This window comes from Centropristis striata, chromosome 11 (assembly GCF_030273125.1).
Source record: "Centropristis striata isolate RG_2023a ecotype Rhode Island chromosome 11, C.striata_1.0, whole genome shotgun sequence".
In the NCBI taxonomy this organism is placed as follows: Eukaryota; Metazoa; Chordata; class Actinopteri; order Perciformes; family Serranidae; genus Centropristis; species Centropristis striata.
Genome location: NC_081527.1, coordinates 12483929 through 12503238, shown reverse-complemented (window position 1 = coordinate 12503238; position 19310 = coordinate 12483929). Strand labels below are relative to the sequence as shown.

The following is a 19310-nucleotide window of genomic DNA, read 5'->3' as shown; positions in this document are numbered from 1 at the left end:
ACATTTACATTAGGTCATTTAGCAGACGCTTTTATCCAAAGCGACTTACAGGAAGAGAGTATAGTAGTTGAGTATATTTACACTAGAGACCGTGTCAGTGGACTATGAGGGAAAAAAACAAAAAACAAAATAATTGTTCATTAATCATAATCGAGGTAAAATGTTTAATTAATCGTGATATTGATCTGAGCTGATCTGAGCCTTAAAGGGATTTTATTAGCACCCATAAGCAGCAATCATTCCAACACTCTGCAGTGCAATTCTTCTGTAAAATCAACTTCATCTTTCATGTTAAGATGTGAAATCTGAACGACGGCCAGCAAATTATTTCCAAAAGTTAAAGCAGCAGCCTTCAGAAGTGGGCAGATTGTGAATAAATGAGTGAAATAAACAACATCCAGGATTAAAAAAACAAAACAAAACAAAAAAAACAAGCACTTATTGAAAACGATGTGTCCCGACCTTGAAGGATTTTTACTGGTGAAATCATTCTATTAATTCAAAGCTGGGAACCATTTTATTGCAGAAAAGTCTGTTACATAAATCAATGAATAGAACAAATTTTCCTCTCAAATTATCAGCAGGGTGCAGACCTCGTCATGCTCCTTGCTGAGGAGCAGACAGGTCTGATTGTACTGCATGCAGGGTTACCACAAGAAATTGTTTTTATATAATCGTTTTTTTAATAAAATCTGCTCATTAGCATGTTGCACCCAAATCCATCATCTTGCCTCAGCGCTGTGGAAACTCTCCCCTGTCCTCAGATCAACACTTCACATCCTGAAGAACGTTTCTTTGATGAGGATTTGCTCTGATGTAGTCGCAGCGGTTCACAAATGAATGATTCAAACACGATTTGTTGAATTGGTCATGAGGAGAAATTGACGCCTCTATGATTTCTAATTCTGATTAATGTCATGTTTTCTTAATATGCTTATCAATTTTTGAGCGAGAAAAAAGTTGTCTAATAATTCATTTTGACATAAGCACATAATGTAAGCAACATTTGTGGACAGGATTCCTCAAATATATTTATCAGAGGTATTAGAGGTATATACAGTAAGAGGTATTAGAAGTATTAACAATTTACAGTTTAAACAAGTAGAAATATAAATATAAAACGTATTAACAATTAAAACAAAAATAAAATAACTTATGAACATTATATACAATGCTTTATACATTATGAAGCCTCAAATAAACACAAAAGACATAGGATTACATTATAAGGAAAACCACTTGAATTATGGAAATAATTAAATATGTGAAAATGAATATTAAACTTTATTTAAATAGCACTTTTCCTAACAATGTCACAAAGTGGAAATGAAACCAGAAAGGGCAGATAAAACTAGAAAATAAAGGCTATAAAATGAATAAGATCAAATAGTATAGTACAATATAAATAAAACATATTTCTAAAAGCTTTCACAGAGACAGAAGAGATTGTTCTGTAGCCATTTATGTATTACTGAGATGTTTAGCATATATGTCGACAAGCTATAAAAGCAGATACTGGTGTGCTTAATCTGTTATAAACCACGATTAAAACCATAAAGTGATACTTGATGACTGAACAATGTCTGTATCTATTTATGACCCCACTCTTTATTTTCTAGCCGACAGGTCTGGTCCAGCTGGCCTCCTCCGTGAACTCCTGCTCCACGTCAGACAACCAGACGTCCTCACAAACCAACATGACCATCGACATGAACACGGTGAGACCATTCTGTCCACATTACATCAGCCTGTAGCAGTGAAGACTGGGGCTTCCTCGCTGGTTTCAGTCTCTTTTCTGAAAATGTCGTCTTGATGATACATGCTGTAATCAGCAAAATACTCACATTATGCACAGAACAGGTACATCTCAAAAAATTAGAATATCGTGAAAAAGTTCAATATTTTTTGTTGATCATTTCAGAAAGTGAAACTCGTATATTATATCGATTCATCACACATAGAATGAAATATTTCAAGCCTGTATTTCTTGTAATTTTGATGATTATGGCTTACAGATAATGAAAACACAAAACTCAGTGTCACAAAAATGAGATTATTACATAAGATCAAGAAAGAAAAAAGATATTTCTAACACAAATGTCATGCTTCTGAAAAGTATCTTCATTTCTATACACTCAACACTTGTTTGGGCTCCTTTTGCATGAATTACTGCATTAATACGCCGTGGCTTGGAGGAGATCAGCCTACGGCACCATGTTGCTTTTATAGCATCCTTCAGGTCATCTGCGGCTGGTGTCTCTCACCTTCATCTTGACAACAGCCCATAGACTCCTATGGGGTTTAGGTCAGCGGAGTCCAGCCCAGGAACACCATGGTCATTGAAGCAGCTTTTGGTACCTTTGCCAGTGTGGCCAGGTGCCAAGTTCAGCCGAAAAATTTAATCAGCATCTCCAAAGAGCTTGTGGAAGCATGTAGAGCTCTAAAATGTCCTGCTAGATGGCTGCTATGTTGACTGTGGACTTCAGAAAACACAGTGGACCAACAGCAGCAGAGGACATGGCCCCAAACCACCACTGACCCAGGACTCACATATTGAACTTCTTCACAATATTCAAATTTACTGAGACACTGAGTTTTGTGTCAAAGCCAGAATCATGGAAATGACAAGAAAAACAGGCTTGAAAAATTCACTTTACGCGTAATGCATCTATATAATGTATGAGTTTCACTTTCTGAAATTATTAACAAAAAATATTTTTTTCATGATATTCAAATTTTTTTAGATGTACCTGTATGTTGTATTACTAAAGTGGTTCCAGAGTGCATTTATTGTGGAAAGTCTGAGCAATTATTAGCCATTTTTTGGACTGGAGGAACTTTTTCATAATTCTAAGATCTGTTTCTCAGGGAACCGATGGCAGGCATTAGGAATAGAGAGCAAACAAAATTACGTGTCTTTGGAGGCCAGGCCTGGAAGTTAGCATCTCCATGAGGTCTATTGAGAATTCACCTATGGGATTTTTGCATTGGATTTTGGATCATTGCAGAAAATAAGATCTGTGGCAAACCCACGTTTCTGATGCTGACATGTTTTGTTCAGCAGGATACTCTTCACAAATTAACACCACTTTTATGATGTTTGAAGCCTTAATGCAGCAGACAGAAGTAAAAAACGTATGTTATGCTATAGCGCACTACACTGCGGTCACATGACTTGAATGTCACTACTAGGGATGGGCATTTGGAAGAAACCTGCCAACTCGATTAACTATAAAGTTAACGATCAATCGATTAATCGCTGCATGCATACATGGTCAAAATAAAAGCTATATATACACAGTACTGTGAAACAGCCTGTTTTGATAATGGACGATTTTATTTTGAAAGGACGAAAAGAGACTCAATCCTGTAATCATCAGACTAACTCAACTGAGATTTTACTGTAAAGATAACGTCAAGGAGTTAAATGTTTTATACCGAAGAGGTTCGTTTTCACACAAATCTTGCATATTTAAGTTTGTTTTGTGTTTAAATAAGTTAAGTTTAATAAGTAGTCAAATTAAACCTAGTAATTATGCTAGCAAGGTTTGATACAGTTAGCTAGCTGAAAATAATACTGTGTTTTATAATTGTCCGTGGCCGTGTTTCAGTTCAGTGAGTATTGATACACAGTCAGAGATGAAATTGAAATTCAAAAAAATACACAGATCGATTAAAAATTGAATGTGATCGACCAAATTCTTAACGACCATCGATTAATTATTCCCATCCCTTGTCACTACCATTACGCTATGATCTCCAACAAGCTAACAGCTGTTTTGGCAAGCTAGTGAAACCGTAGCCTAATAAACTGTTTATTAACCTAATGTACAGTCTATAAAAGTTTCCAATAGCACTGAAGTAAACAACTAGAGGCTGTAGGGCGGACTAGTGAGAGAGTAAAAACTCGTAAAAATGCGTAAAAACTCCAAATTTCACAAGTGGGGATATTTACTAACTTTTTAATGTCGTACAACAAAACCCGAACATCTCTTCAGCTTGTGTTAACCACAGACCTTATTTCAGACATCTAACCACCAACCCATTCAAAATCCTCATTGAGATTGAGATGTTAGACCCCAGGGTGCTAAAAAATGCTAACTTACTTCCGAGTTTAAGAACTCATTCCTGCGGTGCCCTATAACGATATAGAAATAGCCACTGGTCTCTCTTGCTTATGCAGGTCATATCGAGGCATCATTATTACATTGAGACTGATTCATAACAGAGTTCAAAAGCTTTAAAGTCTTTTTTTAGTCTTTTTTGCACAGAACAAAGACAAAGATTGACATACAGATTAATTAAATAAAAGCTCAACAAAATGTGCATAGCATCAAGATATCTAAATGCTTTCGTGAGGCACTGTGCGTCCTTCAGATCTTGGCTCTCGCTGCTCTTCTTCTGCTGCAGTGGGAATGTGTTTGGATAACTGCAGAAATGAAGTGGCCTACATTCTCTTGGTCTCGGTTTTTGCAGTGTGGGGGTCAAGTGAAACATTAAGAGGAAACACGACACGACACCAGCTTAGGTCTAACTCTCTAATTTAACCAAGAACACAAGACTCATCTCTCGGTTCTCTAACTTATATTATGTAATGCTCTGTTTTCGGAGATGGTTTTGGATGTTTGCCTCCATTCCCCAAGCTGTAGATTTGAGCGCTGAAGCAAGATGATGGAAAATACTTCTTTCAGTTTATTGAGAGTTCAAACAGGTCTCCTCCAGAAATTATCATTCGCACTAGTTTATATCTGTATCTAGAGACCTTGAACTGTTTTATCACTTCTCTGTCTCATGCTACCAGTATTTTGATATCTTATCTGTCTATTAATAGATTAGGAATGTGGAGGTTTGACCTCCTGTTGGCTCTTGAGTGATAAGAGATTATCAGGCTCGTTTGATACGCCTCCAAATCTGAGTGGCTTGATAGTTTATCTGTTATTTACTATGATGGTATCTTTGATATTTTTCTTTCCACAGTTATGGTCGGGTCTTGCTTAAGTCAAGTTGATATTGTGATCATAAAAGAAATAGTTGGTATGTGCAAATATTTTTGATTTTGTTGGACGAGTAGATGAAAAGAGCGTGAATGACAGAAGTGCTCGGTTCTTTCTGATCCTCCACTAATACAGTATTCAGTCGCTTAGCTTGGACTGCTGGCAATATTTTTTCTCTCCTAATTAATTCCCTGTAGTTTTCTCTGTTTCTCCCAGATCTTTTCAGTATTATTAATGCATTGATGTGACATGTGGTACATGGTGTGTTAATATTATGATTGTATTTGAGCATTAGATCCCAGTATACTGGATTGCAATTACAAAACAGTGAATATTTTAGTGATTCCTCAGTCAGGGTGCCTGCTGTTTATGACTTCTAGCTGAACTGATGCTGGCAAAAGGTAAAGTGGATTAACCGTCAGTCACACAAGCACCAGACATGCATATAGCAGAGCTCACCATGATGCACACAGACGCCAGTAAAGAGCATCTTCCATAGGGCTGTAGTTCAAAGCGATGAAGCTTTATTTATAATATTGACATTCAAGAATCTAAATCAATGTTTCGGATGCTGCAAAGCTTCTTCTTTTTCTTTTTTTTGCATCTATTCAATATATGTAAACCCGGTATTTCTGCTCAAATGCAGATATATTTTTAGGCAACAGGGATATTTTAAGCATTATATTATATGTATTATTTAATTCCCAACAATGATGAAAAAGTATTCAGATTCCTTTACTTCAGTAAAAATACTAATACCACACTGCAGAATTACTCCACTACAAGTAAAAGTCCTGCATTAAAGACTTAGTATCAAAAGTAAAAGTCCTCTTTATGTAGAATGAACCCACTCAGATTATATTATTGGATTATTATTATTGATGCATATATGTAAACAGTGTTTTAATTGTGTCTAATGTTACCTACTTAATGAGGTTTAATTTTAAAAATGTCTAATCACTTTCAATGTATCATGTTTTTATTGTTAAATCTTCACCTGAAAAGTAACTAAAGCTGTCAGCTAAATGTAGTGGAGCAAAAAGTACAAATTGTGCCTCAAGATGTAGTGGAGTAGAAGTATAAAGTTACATAAAATGGAAACACTCAAGTTAAGTGTAAGCAAAGGACAGTACTTGAGTAAATGTATTTAGTTACATTCTCACCACTGGTGCCCACGTCCAAAAGTCCTAAAATTCTAAATATACTGGGAAAAAAAGATATATGCAATCATTTTTAAAGTTCACATGTTCATAGCCATCACATTATTCTACTTCAATTCATATTTGTTCGCAGTTAGCCCTTAAAAGTTACATTTTCACTGAAAACTGCACACTCACTTGTATTAATGGGGCGGTCTAGCAACAATCTGACAGCACCATAAATTACATTTATATAACAGCAATACTGAAAAAACCTCTGACACAACTATAGTAAATACATTGTATTTCAATTCCTAAGTAAATTGAATGAATCACTTCATTCAATTTGAGGAATTCTTTTTGTTTTGTTTAGGGTGATGACATCATAAACATCACCAGAAGCTTCCTGACTTTCTGTACAGCCCTTATCCTCCAGTGTGAATAACTCAAACGTATCCTCTTGTATCAGGCCTCCTCCCTCCAACAGTACCGCAGTAGGGTCGGATCCTCTGCCAATCAGTCTCCGACCTCCCCTGTCTCCAATCAAGGCTTCTCACCTGGAGGCTCGCCTCAAGTAAGGGCGTGTGAACCAGTGAGCTGCTGGCTCGCTCTGTATAAACGTCACCGTCCCCCTGCATCGTAGTCCTGTGGTGAACGTTGGCGAGTAGGACTCTGTGGCTGGCCCCCCCTACAGCTGCTTGTACTGTGTTGACACTAGCAGATCTGGGCAAAGAAAAGTGTCAAAACAGGCTATTAAATAGTTATTTATTTACTTTTCTAAACACAGAAGAAGAAAAATGATTTTAAAAAATCATGTTAACAAGAGGATCTGTGATTTTTTTTTTACAGCTGACATTTTAACATATCATACAGCCATGGAAAAAATTATTAGACCGCCCTTGTTTTCTCCAATTTCTTGTTCATTCTAATGCCTGGTACAACTAAAGGTACATAAATAGGTACAAAAATAGCTCATAAAAGTTTAATTTAAGAGCCGATATCTAGCCATTTTCCCATGGAAAATGGCTAGATATCAGCTCTTAAATTAAACTTTTATGAGCTATTTTTGTTGTTATCATTATAGTTGTCCAAACAAATGTACCTTTAGTTGTACCAGGCATTACAATGAACAAGAAATTAGAGAAAACAATGGTCTATTAATTTTTTCCATGACTGTAGGATGAAATTCACAGGTGTTTTTTCCCCAACACACATAACAACATAATTATGGTTATTGATTACACCTTTGATTTTCATGCTATGACATGACAAAAGGAAGTCAAACTATTGTTAAGTATTTCAGTCTTTTCAGTCTTTAAGATGAGAGAGAAAAAAGAAAAATTAGCACACCACAATTTACAATTTTTAATCCCATGTGATATTATGATTGCAGTAATAGATGTAATAGACATTAAGCAGTCCCTGTCTTGCCCAGATCTGACCACCAGTCTCTACAAACACTCGGTGTCGTTGGTGTGTTGTTATGTAGCTGTGTCCCTGACCTTCCTTCTCTGCTGCTTTTGTGGTATTTGCGTTGCATCTCCACTGTTTCCTCCCCAGTCCTTCTTTATACGACTCCGTACCAGAGTTTGTTCTTTTTATGTTCATCAGATATTTGTGTTTGTCGTGATTCTGCACCAGCAGGGTGGTTTAAGGTAGCGTGGAAGGGGGAGATGGTAATCTTTTCCCCCTCGAAGTGAGGAGAAGCTGCAAATCATTCCCATGGTTGAATCTCAACAAACTGAACCGTGCCTGCAGGGTGGTGCTTTAAGATAAACTAAACACACCCAAGGTAAACATGGATCAGGGCTGTTAATCTGTGTCAGACTCAGTATAAGCATTGGAGATCTGAAACCCTGGTAAGGCAGTGCTGCTGCCACTTGTAAACTGTGTTTTTGGGAAAATATTCACTAAATAACTTTAAAGTTTTAGATTCAGAAGGTATCATTTTTTACCCTTGTGCCTCACTTTGCCGATTTTTTTTTGTTAAAAAATATATATTAATATTAATGGGTTAAATCATTTTACCAAAATATGTCTTATCATTTTAATTGATTTATTGTATTTATTTTCTTTCTTTCTTTAATTTATTTATCTATTTATTCATTTTTAATTCGGTTTAAACAATGCGAATGTTATGAGGGGGAAAAAATATTTTATTATGTGATTTCTTATTTTCTGTGTAGTAAATGCTAGGGAGAAATAATTTCTTTCACAGTCACAGAAAATTCAGTGATATGCAACAACACTTAATTTAATGCATTGCATCAAACACTGCAGTGCTCTATAATAATAGAGGCAGCAATAACTCAATAAAATAAAAATAAAATAGCATGTATTTGCCTCATAGGATTAATAGGATATGTATAAAAAGGCTAAATCTGGTGGAAAATAGTAAAAAAAAACAAAAAACCACCATTTTGAGATGTGACATTGAAAGTATAATAAAAGAAAATGCGTGATTTTATGTTATGATGGATGGGGATCAAATATTCTGGTTTCAATGGGTTTCAATGGGGATGTTAGTGTCTGTATTTGACAGTACAGTAAGCTGAGGTTAAATGTCCAATATTATAAAAAAACAAACAAAAAAACACATTTAATACCATACATATTAACAGAGCCATAAATGTCCCCAGAGAGGCACAAGGATAGTGCAGAGAAAAAGAAATGCGGTGAGTGTGAGGGTGTGTATGTGTTTTTTGTGTTGTTTTTTTTACACGTTTGTCCTGCTGTTTGCTTTAACCCGACTCAGTTCTGTCCTGTGCTGAAGTGGCTCACTCATGTAGCACTGAGGTTATCCACAGGCTAAACCACAGCTGACAGGCTGTGTGCTCCATTATTCTGCTCTGCCCTGTGGGGACATCTGCAGCACACACAGATAATTTGGTTTTGAACTAGGAGGAGCACGGGCTGAGAATATGATCCAATTACTTATACATTAAGAGGCCACGATGAAACAGGAGAATTTCTGTCGCTGGTTCAATGAGGACGTTGAAATGAGAAACTTGAAGAGAATTAGCTTGGATGAGTCAGTGGAGGGAGAATACAGCCACAAAGGGGATTATATTTTCAATGATTCTCTTTATTTCATGTGAATTTCACTCCATTTGGTGCGAGTTAATTAAAACACCAAGGCCAGAAGGAAGCAGAGGAAGCTGCTATGGAAGGAGCCACCGGCTTTTCAAAGTAAAATGTGCAAGTCCCTTATCTTCAGCTGGCTGATTTTGGACATCAGTATTTAGTGAATACTGACATTTGATGATGATATGAAGTGGTTCACATAATAAATCAAGTCCCTTATTTATTTATTCATTTGTTTGCTTTGTTATTAATTTACTCAGTCATTTAATTAGTTAGTTAATATGCGCTAAAGGGATCCTTTTTTTGCAGGTTTTCAATAATTTCCATGCAATTTAAGTGTTTTTAAGATTGGAAAATGCTGCCAAAATGGCACTTTTGTGTCTTGTAAGTATTTCTATTTATGAAATATTCATGCATTATTTCTTGTGATATTTGATGTATGCCTGCTTCACTTGCATATCACAGCAAACTTAAATACTGCAACGTTTTGTAAATATTCCAAAGACTGATTATATTTATTATTGAAACAGCAGGCTGCAAATTCCTCAGTGGGTTGTCACATGTTTGGTGTTCGTGAAGAATGGTTACTTGTTCTTCTATACATGTCATCCCTTTTACATTTAAGCTATGATAATGTTTATAGAATAATAAATGAGTTCACAGCCTTCTCCTCTCTGCAATATTAACACAAATATTGTATTATTCATGCACAGAAGGCTGGATGCATCAAACAGTTGCACTTCCAGATGTTGTGGTGATATTGAGCACTTTATTGTTCCAGCCTTGTTGCTGTTTGACTGTGTCTTTTTTCATATTTCACATTTTATGTTAAATGTATGACTTCAGCAGCTTGGATGAAGTATGTTCACAGTTGAGTGTCTGCACGAGGACATTTTTATTAAATACCAGAGTCTATATAAATAGATTTGGCCTGTTTGTTGTTGCAGCATAACTCCATACTGGGCAGCGTGTTTGCAGACTTCTACGACCAGCAGCTCCCGTCCATTCAGGCCAGTGCGCTCTCACAACAGGTACAGAGCATAAATGTCTGAATAGTTCTGCTCTCAGCCTTAGAGTTATAAATGTTGGATACAACAGAAAGGGTTGTGATGTTTCTTTTTGCTGTGATTGCCAGTTGGAGCAGTTCAACATGATTGAAACCCCCATCAGCTCTGACAGCCTGTATAACCAGACCTCCACCCTCAACTACTCCCAGGCGCTCATGATGGGCTTGACTGGCCATTGCAACCTTCAGGACTCGCAGCAGCTGGCCTACAGTAGCCATGGCAACATCCCCAACATCATTCTCACAGGTGCTGCTTCAACATATCATGTAGCTCACTTAACTCTCTTAACAGCAAGAACTGTGGCCATGTGTTGAGAAGCTTTTGTAGAGATTTTCAGAATAAAGCTCATATTTGCTTGCACCGACTGGCCACTTTATTAGGTCCACTTGTATAACTTAATGTGACCCAATACAACATCCCCATCCATAAATTCTCCCTTTACAATAATACCAATGTTCTGCTTTGATTAGCACAGTCAGGGAGTTATTAATTCACCTATATCTTCATTATAGCGGTTGTGGTTTGCAGTAGATTTGAACTGGACTGCATTATATTAAGAGGTATTTCTAATATTGTGGTCATTAACAATTGATATACATAGTAGTGCCACAATATTAGAAAATACAGTCAATGTAATGCACTCTAGTACAATTATTACCTTTCTTACATGGTCAACAAAACCTAAAATCTACAGTACTGTTCAAAAGTCTTAGGCAGGCGTGAAAAAATGTCTACAAGAATTGAGGCTTGTTTGAAGGTTGAAGGGTGGTCACGCCAAATATTGATTTGATTTAGATTTTTCTTCTGTTCACTAATTTTTTAATTGATAAAATAAACTATTCACATTTTTCATTTTAAAAGCATTGTTATTTTACAGCATTTATTCACACCTCCCCAAAACGTTTACACAGACCTGTACTTTGAATTACTGGGAGAGCTGTTGTACTTAAAGAATTGGCCGGTCGGTGTATATCTTGATATAGTGACAGGCTCTCTGACAACAAAAACGGAAAATAATAAGCTGTTTCCAACCTTTCCTGTCAGATTAATTCACAAACCACTTCAATAATATCCAATATACACTCACCGGCCACTTTATTAGCTCACAAGGTGCACCTAATAAAGTGGTGGTGTGGTCTTCTGCTGCTGTAGCCCATCTGCTTCAAGGTTGGACGTGCTGTGCGTCAGAACATAGACTGTATAAATAAGAGATGGTCTTCTGCATGCCTTGATTGTAATGAGTGGTTATTTGAGTTACTGTTGCCTTTTTATTGTCCTCTGACCTCTGGTGTCAACAAGGCATTTTGGCCCAGAGAACTGCTGCTCATGCCACTTATAAAACATCTTTCTTCCTCATTCTGGTGCTCGCTTTAAACTTCAGCAGCTCATCTTCACCATGTCTACATGCATCGATGCATTGAGTTGCTGCCATGTGATTGGCTGATTATATATTTGCGTTAAATAGCAGTTGTACAGGTGTACCTAATAAAGTGACTGGTGAGTGTATGTTCTAAATGTATAACACTATTCGTTATATAAAAGTGGATATTGTTTTGTTGGTTTGGTCAGCAATCCTAGTGTGACAACAACTGTTTGGAGTGAATGTTTAACAATTAATTCTGAATTACTAGAGAGCAACAGTGTTGCATTCACAAGCTTTCGAAAAAGGAAGGTTATTTTTCTAAATCTATCCCACCTCACTTGCACCATCCTAACAGAGCTTTCCCTAAAAATGACTTCCCCAAGATGCCTGAGAAGAAGATACAGTATAAACATCATATTGGTGCAGTTAAATCAATATGTGTGGAATTGTGAAAAATTGTCATAAGTGACACTTAAATAAAATTAAAATAAAAAATAAACGTATGTAACAGTTTTTTTTAGCATGTTTGAGTTTAGCCTTCAGTTGTTTGTGAAAATTAGCATGCTGTTGTTAATGGAAATGTGTAATTAAGATGTCAAGCGTCTAGCAGAACATTTTTATCAAATCATAACCCAGACTTGTCAAGATTCTTTCTCTTCATGGTGACTTTGATTTATTCCCCCTCCCCCTTACAAACTGCACACAGATAAATATAAACGTTTTAATTTGTTGTTGTTGTTTGTGCCCAGTGAGCGGAGAGTCTCCCCCCAGCCTGCCGAAGGACCTGACTGGCTCTCTGTCCACAGATGTCAGCTTTGATGTCGACTCCCAGTTCCCGCTGGACGATCTGAAAATCGACCCGCTGACGCTTGACGGCCTGCACATGCTCAATGACCCGGACATGGTCCTTGCTGACCCCGCCACAGAGGACGCGTTTCGCCTGGACCGGCTCTAACCACCGCACCACATGCTCCTGCACAGGTGTGTGAATGCTGCTGCCCTGGGGGGGGAGCGGGGGTGTTTGCATCTGAGAGGATAAAAACCAAGACGAGCAGAGAGTTCACTGTTGGAGACCTCGTCTGGGCAGAGCATCGATTCCACACCAACTAATCAAACCCCACGAGAGAGCTTTTAAAATATCATGCAGTGAAATGTTTTTGAAGACTGGAAAAGGATGGTTTACGACTCATGACACTCAAGTTATGGTATGAATGATGTTCATGGTTTTGTTAATTCTGATTTATTTAGATGCTTAGTTTATCATTCGAGGGATGAAAATGTCCCGAGGGCAGAAGGAGGCTGGTCTCTTATTCTCCATCAATGACTGACTAAATCATGTCTGCAACGCAAACCCTTAACAATCGACAGAATAGCTATCACGCCCCTGTTAACACAGAGTAGCTTGGTGACTCAGAGGAAGCACCTGACAAGTTAAACCTCCCTCCGTGCCAAGCTGGTTGCTCTCAGTAGTACATTCAGTTTGGATAGTAATTTAGTGCAAACCCCTGTGCAGTTTGTCGTAGAAGCCAAAGTCAGGCCTGGTTTGATCTTTTTTTTCCCACTGAAGTCTTGAGTGACGATGAGTCATCATTTTGCCACCTAAGTTATTTTCAGGAGATACTGAATTTTGATTTAACCATAGTAAATAGCAGTCATCAGTTATGCATGAAATCACAAATCACTGTGCATACTTGTTTTGCCTTAATAGCTTGACATTTTGGTTTTCATGCAAAGATGACTATTATGTAAATGAGAAAAACTATTTAATTGTCAAGTCATTTGTACTGTTTCACAGGTGGTTTGGCCTACATAATTCACAGTTGCATTAGTGTTGTGTTTCTGAAGGTGTGCTGATCTTTATCCATTACTTCATCCGCTATCACTACCATACCACTTCTCATTTATCAGTCCAATCCAAATGGATAAATGAGTCCTCTGTTATGAAATAGATGTTTACATGCTTTGTTTTTCGTTTTATATTTTACATGTACAGAATGTGATTAGATTTTGCGTAATGGTATCTATGCAAAACTACAGCGATTGGTTTAGGACTGTAAACTGAAACAGATAAAATGAACCCTTTTAAAAGGAAGCCAATGTGCAAGCTTCTTATAGAATGCACAGCGATGGTGCCATGTTATATTTTTTTGGATACTTTAGAAACTTTACATTTTTCTTTCAGACTAGTACGGTTTTTAGAGAAAAAAAATGCTCAGTACGTGTGTCATACAGTAGAAACTCTCCTGGATTACTCCCAAAGATGTGACCTCAGTGTAGTTGAAATATATATATTTTTCCAGACAATTGAACTGCCTCTGTACTAGAACAGCATTGCTGATGCAATGAGAATGTATTTAGGTCACATCTGAACAGTTGTGTTGTTGCCATCTTGTCATCCTCATTGCCTCTCTTATCGAGCCTTTATGTACTGTAGGACCAAATATTTTCACCTGTTGATTCTTTCTTCCCGTGAAGGAGATGTGGCATACTGTTTTAAGATTTATATGTTACTTTTTTTTGTTTTCTCGGCACAACAGTGGCACTGAATATCCGTTCCCTCGTCATGCTCGTAATGTCTGTGCCCTTTATTGATTTGCTCCATGTCTCTCCGGGCTTCGATTCTGCTTTTATAAGGCTTCATGCACAAACTTCTGTGTTTCCCAGTGACATAACTGTTTCCCGTCTCTCATATTGCACTTTATGCATTTATTTAAAACACTGACTTATGAGCGTTAATATACCAAACCCTCCCCCTGTGACTGTTATGTGCACTGGACCTGTTCGCCCTGTCTTTGATTCAACTTGCCTTCTTCTTAAAAAGAAAATAGAAAAGAAATATGGAAAAAAAAAAGCTAAAGTAAATTAGAGTTATTTTTGAAAAGTCATATACAGATTGTCTATTTAATAGAGTTGTTTTTACTTAATCAGTGATCATTTTGTTAGCTGTCTTTTTGGACACTATTTGTATTTTGGCACTGTGGTGATCATGTCCCTGCGCTGCAGCTCTTTCTGCTATTGATTGCAGGTTTTTGGGAAAATAGAAGGAAATAAACCAGAAATATTTGTATAAATAATCACTGATTATCAGATTAAAAGTTTATTATTAAAATATTTAAGGATACAGGTACATTAGAGTGCAATTTCTCAGATGAGTGCATTTGAAATTTGCACATTATCACATTATATTGTGCCAGATGGGATCCACCAGTCCCTGAGAAGTATTTTATGGAATTTATATTGGAATTCAGTCCAGGTATAATTAATATGAAAAATGGTCATAAAATGAATATAATTGCATTTCTAGGACACTATATAGACATTTCTCATAAATATTCCACTCTATAAAAAAGGATATTCTGCAGCTGCAACGTTACTTCTGTTCATGTTTGTTAAGGTCCTCCTGTGCGGCGTTTTCCATTGTTCTCACATCATGTAAATCAAATATGTTCCGTCAGGTACGTGGATCGAATCAGTTACAATTTAGTTGTTGAGCTTGAATTTTTTTTTTCCTTTTTTTAAATACTCTAATGTTTTGGATGCATCATGTTTTTGAAATTTGATGCAAGTCCTCCCCCCCCCCCTTCTTTAATATTGATGTGACTGCATGAATATTTGGACGTTTTCCCCTTTACAGCTTGGGTTTTATTTCCTTTTAAGGGTGGAGTCAACTTTGTCAAAGTGTTTTTGTTTTTCTTGTTTGGTAATATTGTCCTTTGTCTCTTTTCAATTCAGCGTCATGTGTAGGCTAATGTATCTGCTAAGTAAAGCCTAAAAGCATCAGAAATATGGTAATCAGCCTTTTATGCACATGTAGAAGCTGTTGTTTGGTACTTTGTTTTACACTGCAATATACGGTATGTGCTTCTTTTCTGTGCAACTCCCACAGAGTTTTATTACGTCATGGTAAACCTAGACTAGCTTTGTATATTGCTGTATGGTAGGAACAATGTTTTTCGTGCTTTATGTGATATGATGTCAAAGTGAGAAAATGCACTGAGAAATACTGTGCTGCAATATGTCATTGTGGCTCGATACTCTCTGCTGGACCTCAGACTTTATAGTGAGCCTGACATCTTTGTATAGGTCCATTTTCTTTTTTTGGTATTTCTTTTTTTTGTGCTCATGTAGATAGCTCTGACTGATGTGTCGCCTGTTACTGCCACCTTTTTATGCATCAACGTTCAGGTATGCACTGGTACTACACCGGTGTTTACAGAAACAAGAGTTTACAACAGAGCAATGTGTGTTTTTCTCGCCATAAAAAAACATTTGTTAAATACTGTATCTGGAATAACGGACTACATATGAACCACTCGTAGTGTAGAATGACAAAATTGTTTTGCTATAGAGATTTAACAGTGAATCAGTAATGTAACTTCAACATTATGACCTTAATAATCTATTCACAAGTTATGAACTAATTTCATCATTCATAAGCATTTCAAGGCCCTGAAAGCACTTTTTATTTTCTAGTTACAGACTTATTTTGCAGATATTCCCCTTCCTATGTACTTGCTATGAGCAGCTACATGCTATCAGAAGTTTTCTTTTGAAAGAACAGGTACTATTTAGATTATACTGGATTTAGTTTTGTAGTAAATCTGTCATCAGCACTGTATATTCTGTGTTAAATCAACAGTTGAACCAGAAAGCCAAAGTTCAAAACAGCCATAAATGCGAAAAATACTTTGACATTTTATCCTTCTAACTGTTGAAACACAACTCTCCCTTTGTTTTTGTTTTTTTAAATAGTGTACTGAGGTACAAATTATTTCATATCTAAACTATGAACGTGTCAATACATTGTTTACATCGAACATTACTACCGGAGTTTTTGCAGCCTAACTTAAAAGAGATGCGACTGACATATCCTAACCACTACCTGGGGAATCTCTTTTCTGCATGATGCTGAATTTCAAAAATATCTCAGAAAATACCTTGACATATTGTATTTTGCTTTGAATTAAGTATTTAGTTTTGCCTTGTTTTATAAATCTATTTTGTAGTGAATATTATACATATATACATGTTGCCTGAGAAACAACATAGACATACAGTAAGAAATAATAACATAAGAAATATCAGATACAAATACTGTCTGGTCAGGCTATATACATATAGATACATGTAGATTGACATTGTGACACAACATGTTAAAACACAATCAGGAAAATGAGTCATAGTGGTGTACAGTCACTCAGTGGGTTACCCACATCTATGATGTGTGCATTTTGAGGACAGCCCGCTGCTGGTTCAAGCCTCATACAATGGCAGCTAAATTGTTATACGATGTATTTTGTTTCTGAGTACAGTGATACTATTCCAAACACTGCACATGCATTTTACTGCCGTGAAGGAGTGCGCTGTGCTCCTATAGTACACTCGCAGCAACAGGAAACATTATGCTCATAGAATATGCAAAATCTAGCATTCTGCAGCACAGCTTGGCAAGTTGGTACTTTTTTGAGCTAACCCTTTAAAAAAATTGGTACTGGTTCAAACCTTCAAATTGTGTGTTTTCTATTTTAACTGTCAAATCAGACCAAAAGAATCCAAGTTGGCTGTAAATGTGTGCTATATTAAAGATGAAATATGCTTTTGTTTGAACTGTACCTGATGTATTTTTCTTGTGTGAAGGCTTCTGTCTTTGTATCTTTGCATTATTATTTGTAAATGAAATGAAAATAAATATATCTGACGAAGCAAAAAAAAGGGCATTTCTTATTTTTCTTCTTATTTTTGTCTTGTTTAGGTGGACTTCAAAAAGCACTAGAAAACAAAAACAGTAGCTACATGAGGATTGCAGCCCCCATAACTGGCATAACTTGGACTTTCACACCCACTCCACAGCTCCACGCCCAGCACATGCCCTGCCTCTCCCACTCTGTCCACACAAACAATTTTAATGAGTTGACACTGGACATTTTGCATGTGGGACGGGTATGACAAAAGTATTGACCAAGATAACTGGTGGTAAGATTTCTGTCCTTTCTGTAAGATTCCTGATTGTGTTGTGATGGTTATTGCCTTGCCATTTATACTGTGGCCATCAAGAAGCTATTATAAGAGGCAGATCCTCATATGTTTCTCTAATTTTTGCCAATTATTCATAGAATAACGCAGCCAATACAAATCTGTTTTCTATTTGTCTGTGACTATTAAGCCACTTGAAAACCTTGGAAATAACCACATTCCTGAAAACACTAAATCTAAGCATGACTGCAAGAGTCAGGCTGCTTGTGCTTCATGGGACTCAGTTTAAAGGCCAAGTTCCCGCTCTTCACCCTCACTGATACCCTCCAAATGGCTCAATAGTGTCTTATAAACAATCTGGGCCAGTGATGCAGCATCTGCTCTTTTACTGTACCACCTTTTGAAAACTGAAGGACTCCATCTGCTGGTGGAAAACAGCAATATAAAACCGCATCAAAATCGATCATTCATAATAAGTTTCATGTTGTGGTAAATACATCAATAGCACACTTTTATTTGAATGTCCGCCTCAGAATTGACCTTTGGTAATGTAATTATTGTAAAGGAGATTAATGATAGCTGGGAGAATTTGCAAGCTGTGTCTGGGACGAAACTAATAGGCCTCTTAATGATAGATGACCGAAAAATGAGTGATCTATATATTACTTCGCTATTTCTCTGGAATGTGGCACGTGGCTTATGTGTTTCCTTTTCCTTTTGTCTGTGGTTCAGTTTAGAGCTAAAACGATTAGTCTAGCCATCCATTAGACAGAAAATTAGTCGGAAACAATTTTGATTACTGAAGAAGCCCAAGTTTTTATCAAGCAAAAGATCCTAAAGAACATTATCTGGAAATGTGTTGGGGAGGGTTTGTTGCCCCCCAATCTTTATGCAAACAAAACAAAAAACTGCAGATACGTTCTAAGCATAATAATACAGAAAAACAAGAACATGACTTTGAATAAATAAGAATACTCATTTAAATTGGGATAAATGTAAATCATATATAATTATATAAACAATTTAGTTTGTATACATTTGAGAGTTTAAATCATTCTTTAAACTCACAGAAAGATCCATTGAAATTAGGGGAAACTTTCAAAATGTACCATGCAGAATTACACAATATAATATTTTATATATAATCTTTCATTTCAGTCCAAAAAGTAATAATTTGTATATATTTGTAAAATATATGTATTAAAGATTCTGGTGCATCATTGGGAAAATGACATTTGTTTTCAACATCTAGGAGTCTGAAGAGGTCTCTGGGAGACTGTGATGAACCTTTTCCATCAAATTTGACATCTTATAGACTACCCTAAATGACAATTGAATATTGAAAAAAGAAAAAACACAAATTGATTGGTAATTAAAATTTCATCAGACTATACTTATATTTTCATGTGGGGCTAAATGTATAGGCTTTAAATTCAGCTACACCACTTATATATGATATAATGTATGTAATGACAGATCATGAGGACATTATGAAAGAAACAGTGAAGTACACCCTCACCATACATATGTTGTAACACTGTTAAAATAATCGCCTAAGTCATATTTTGCCTAAATCATCTCCTCATGACTCCGGCCACCTATGGTAAAATAACCTACATCCTCAGTTGATCAGATCATGTGATTTTACCCCTTTAAGATAATGGCCTATGTCAAGTGTGTGACTTAAGCA

The 19310-nt window shown here is 36.5% G+C and overlaps 1 protein-coding gene across 3 annotated transcripts in view; it reads left to right on the top strand.

The window, feature by feature from the left end:
* The window catches only part of crtc1a (CREB regulated transcription coactivator 1a), a 33710-nt gene extending 14753 nt beyond the window's left edge, over positions 1–18957 (top strand). The window contains exons 11-16 of one of the 3 annotated variants that reach the window (XM_059344279.1): positions 1620–1718; positions 6603–6707; positions 10165–10248; positions 10353–10530; positions 12397–12628; positions 17400–18957. In XM_059344279.1, coding sequence (XP_059200262.1) covers positions 1620–1718; positions 6603–6707; positions 10165–10248; positions 10353–10530; positions 12397–12602 — 672 coding nt within the window. In that variant the 3' untranslated portion in view covers positions 12603–12628; positions 17400–18957. Of the gene's footprint in view, positions 1–1619; positions 1719–6602; positions 6708–10164; positions 10249–10352; positions 10531–12396; positions 16194–17399 lie in introns of those variants that run through there. The other 2 variants (XM_059344278.1, XM_059344280.1) reach the window with 2 other exon arrangements.
* The last annotated feature ends 353 nt before the right edge of the window (positions 18958–19310 follow it).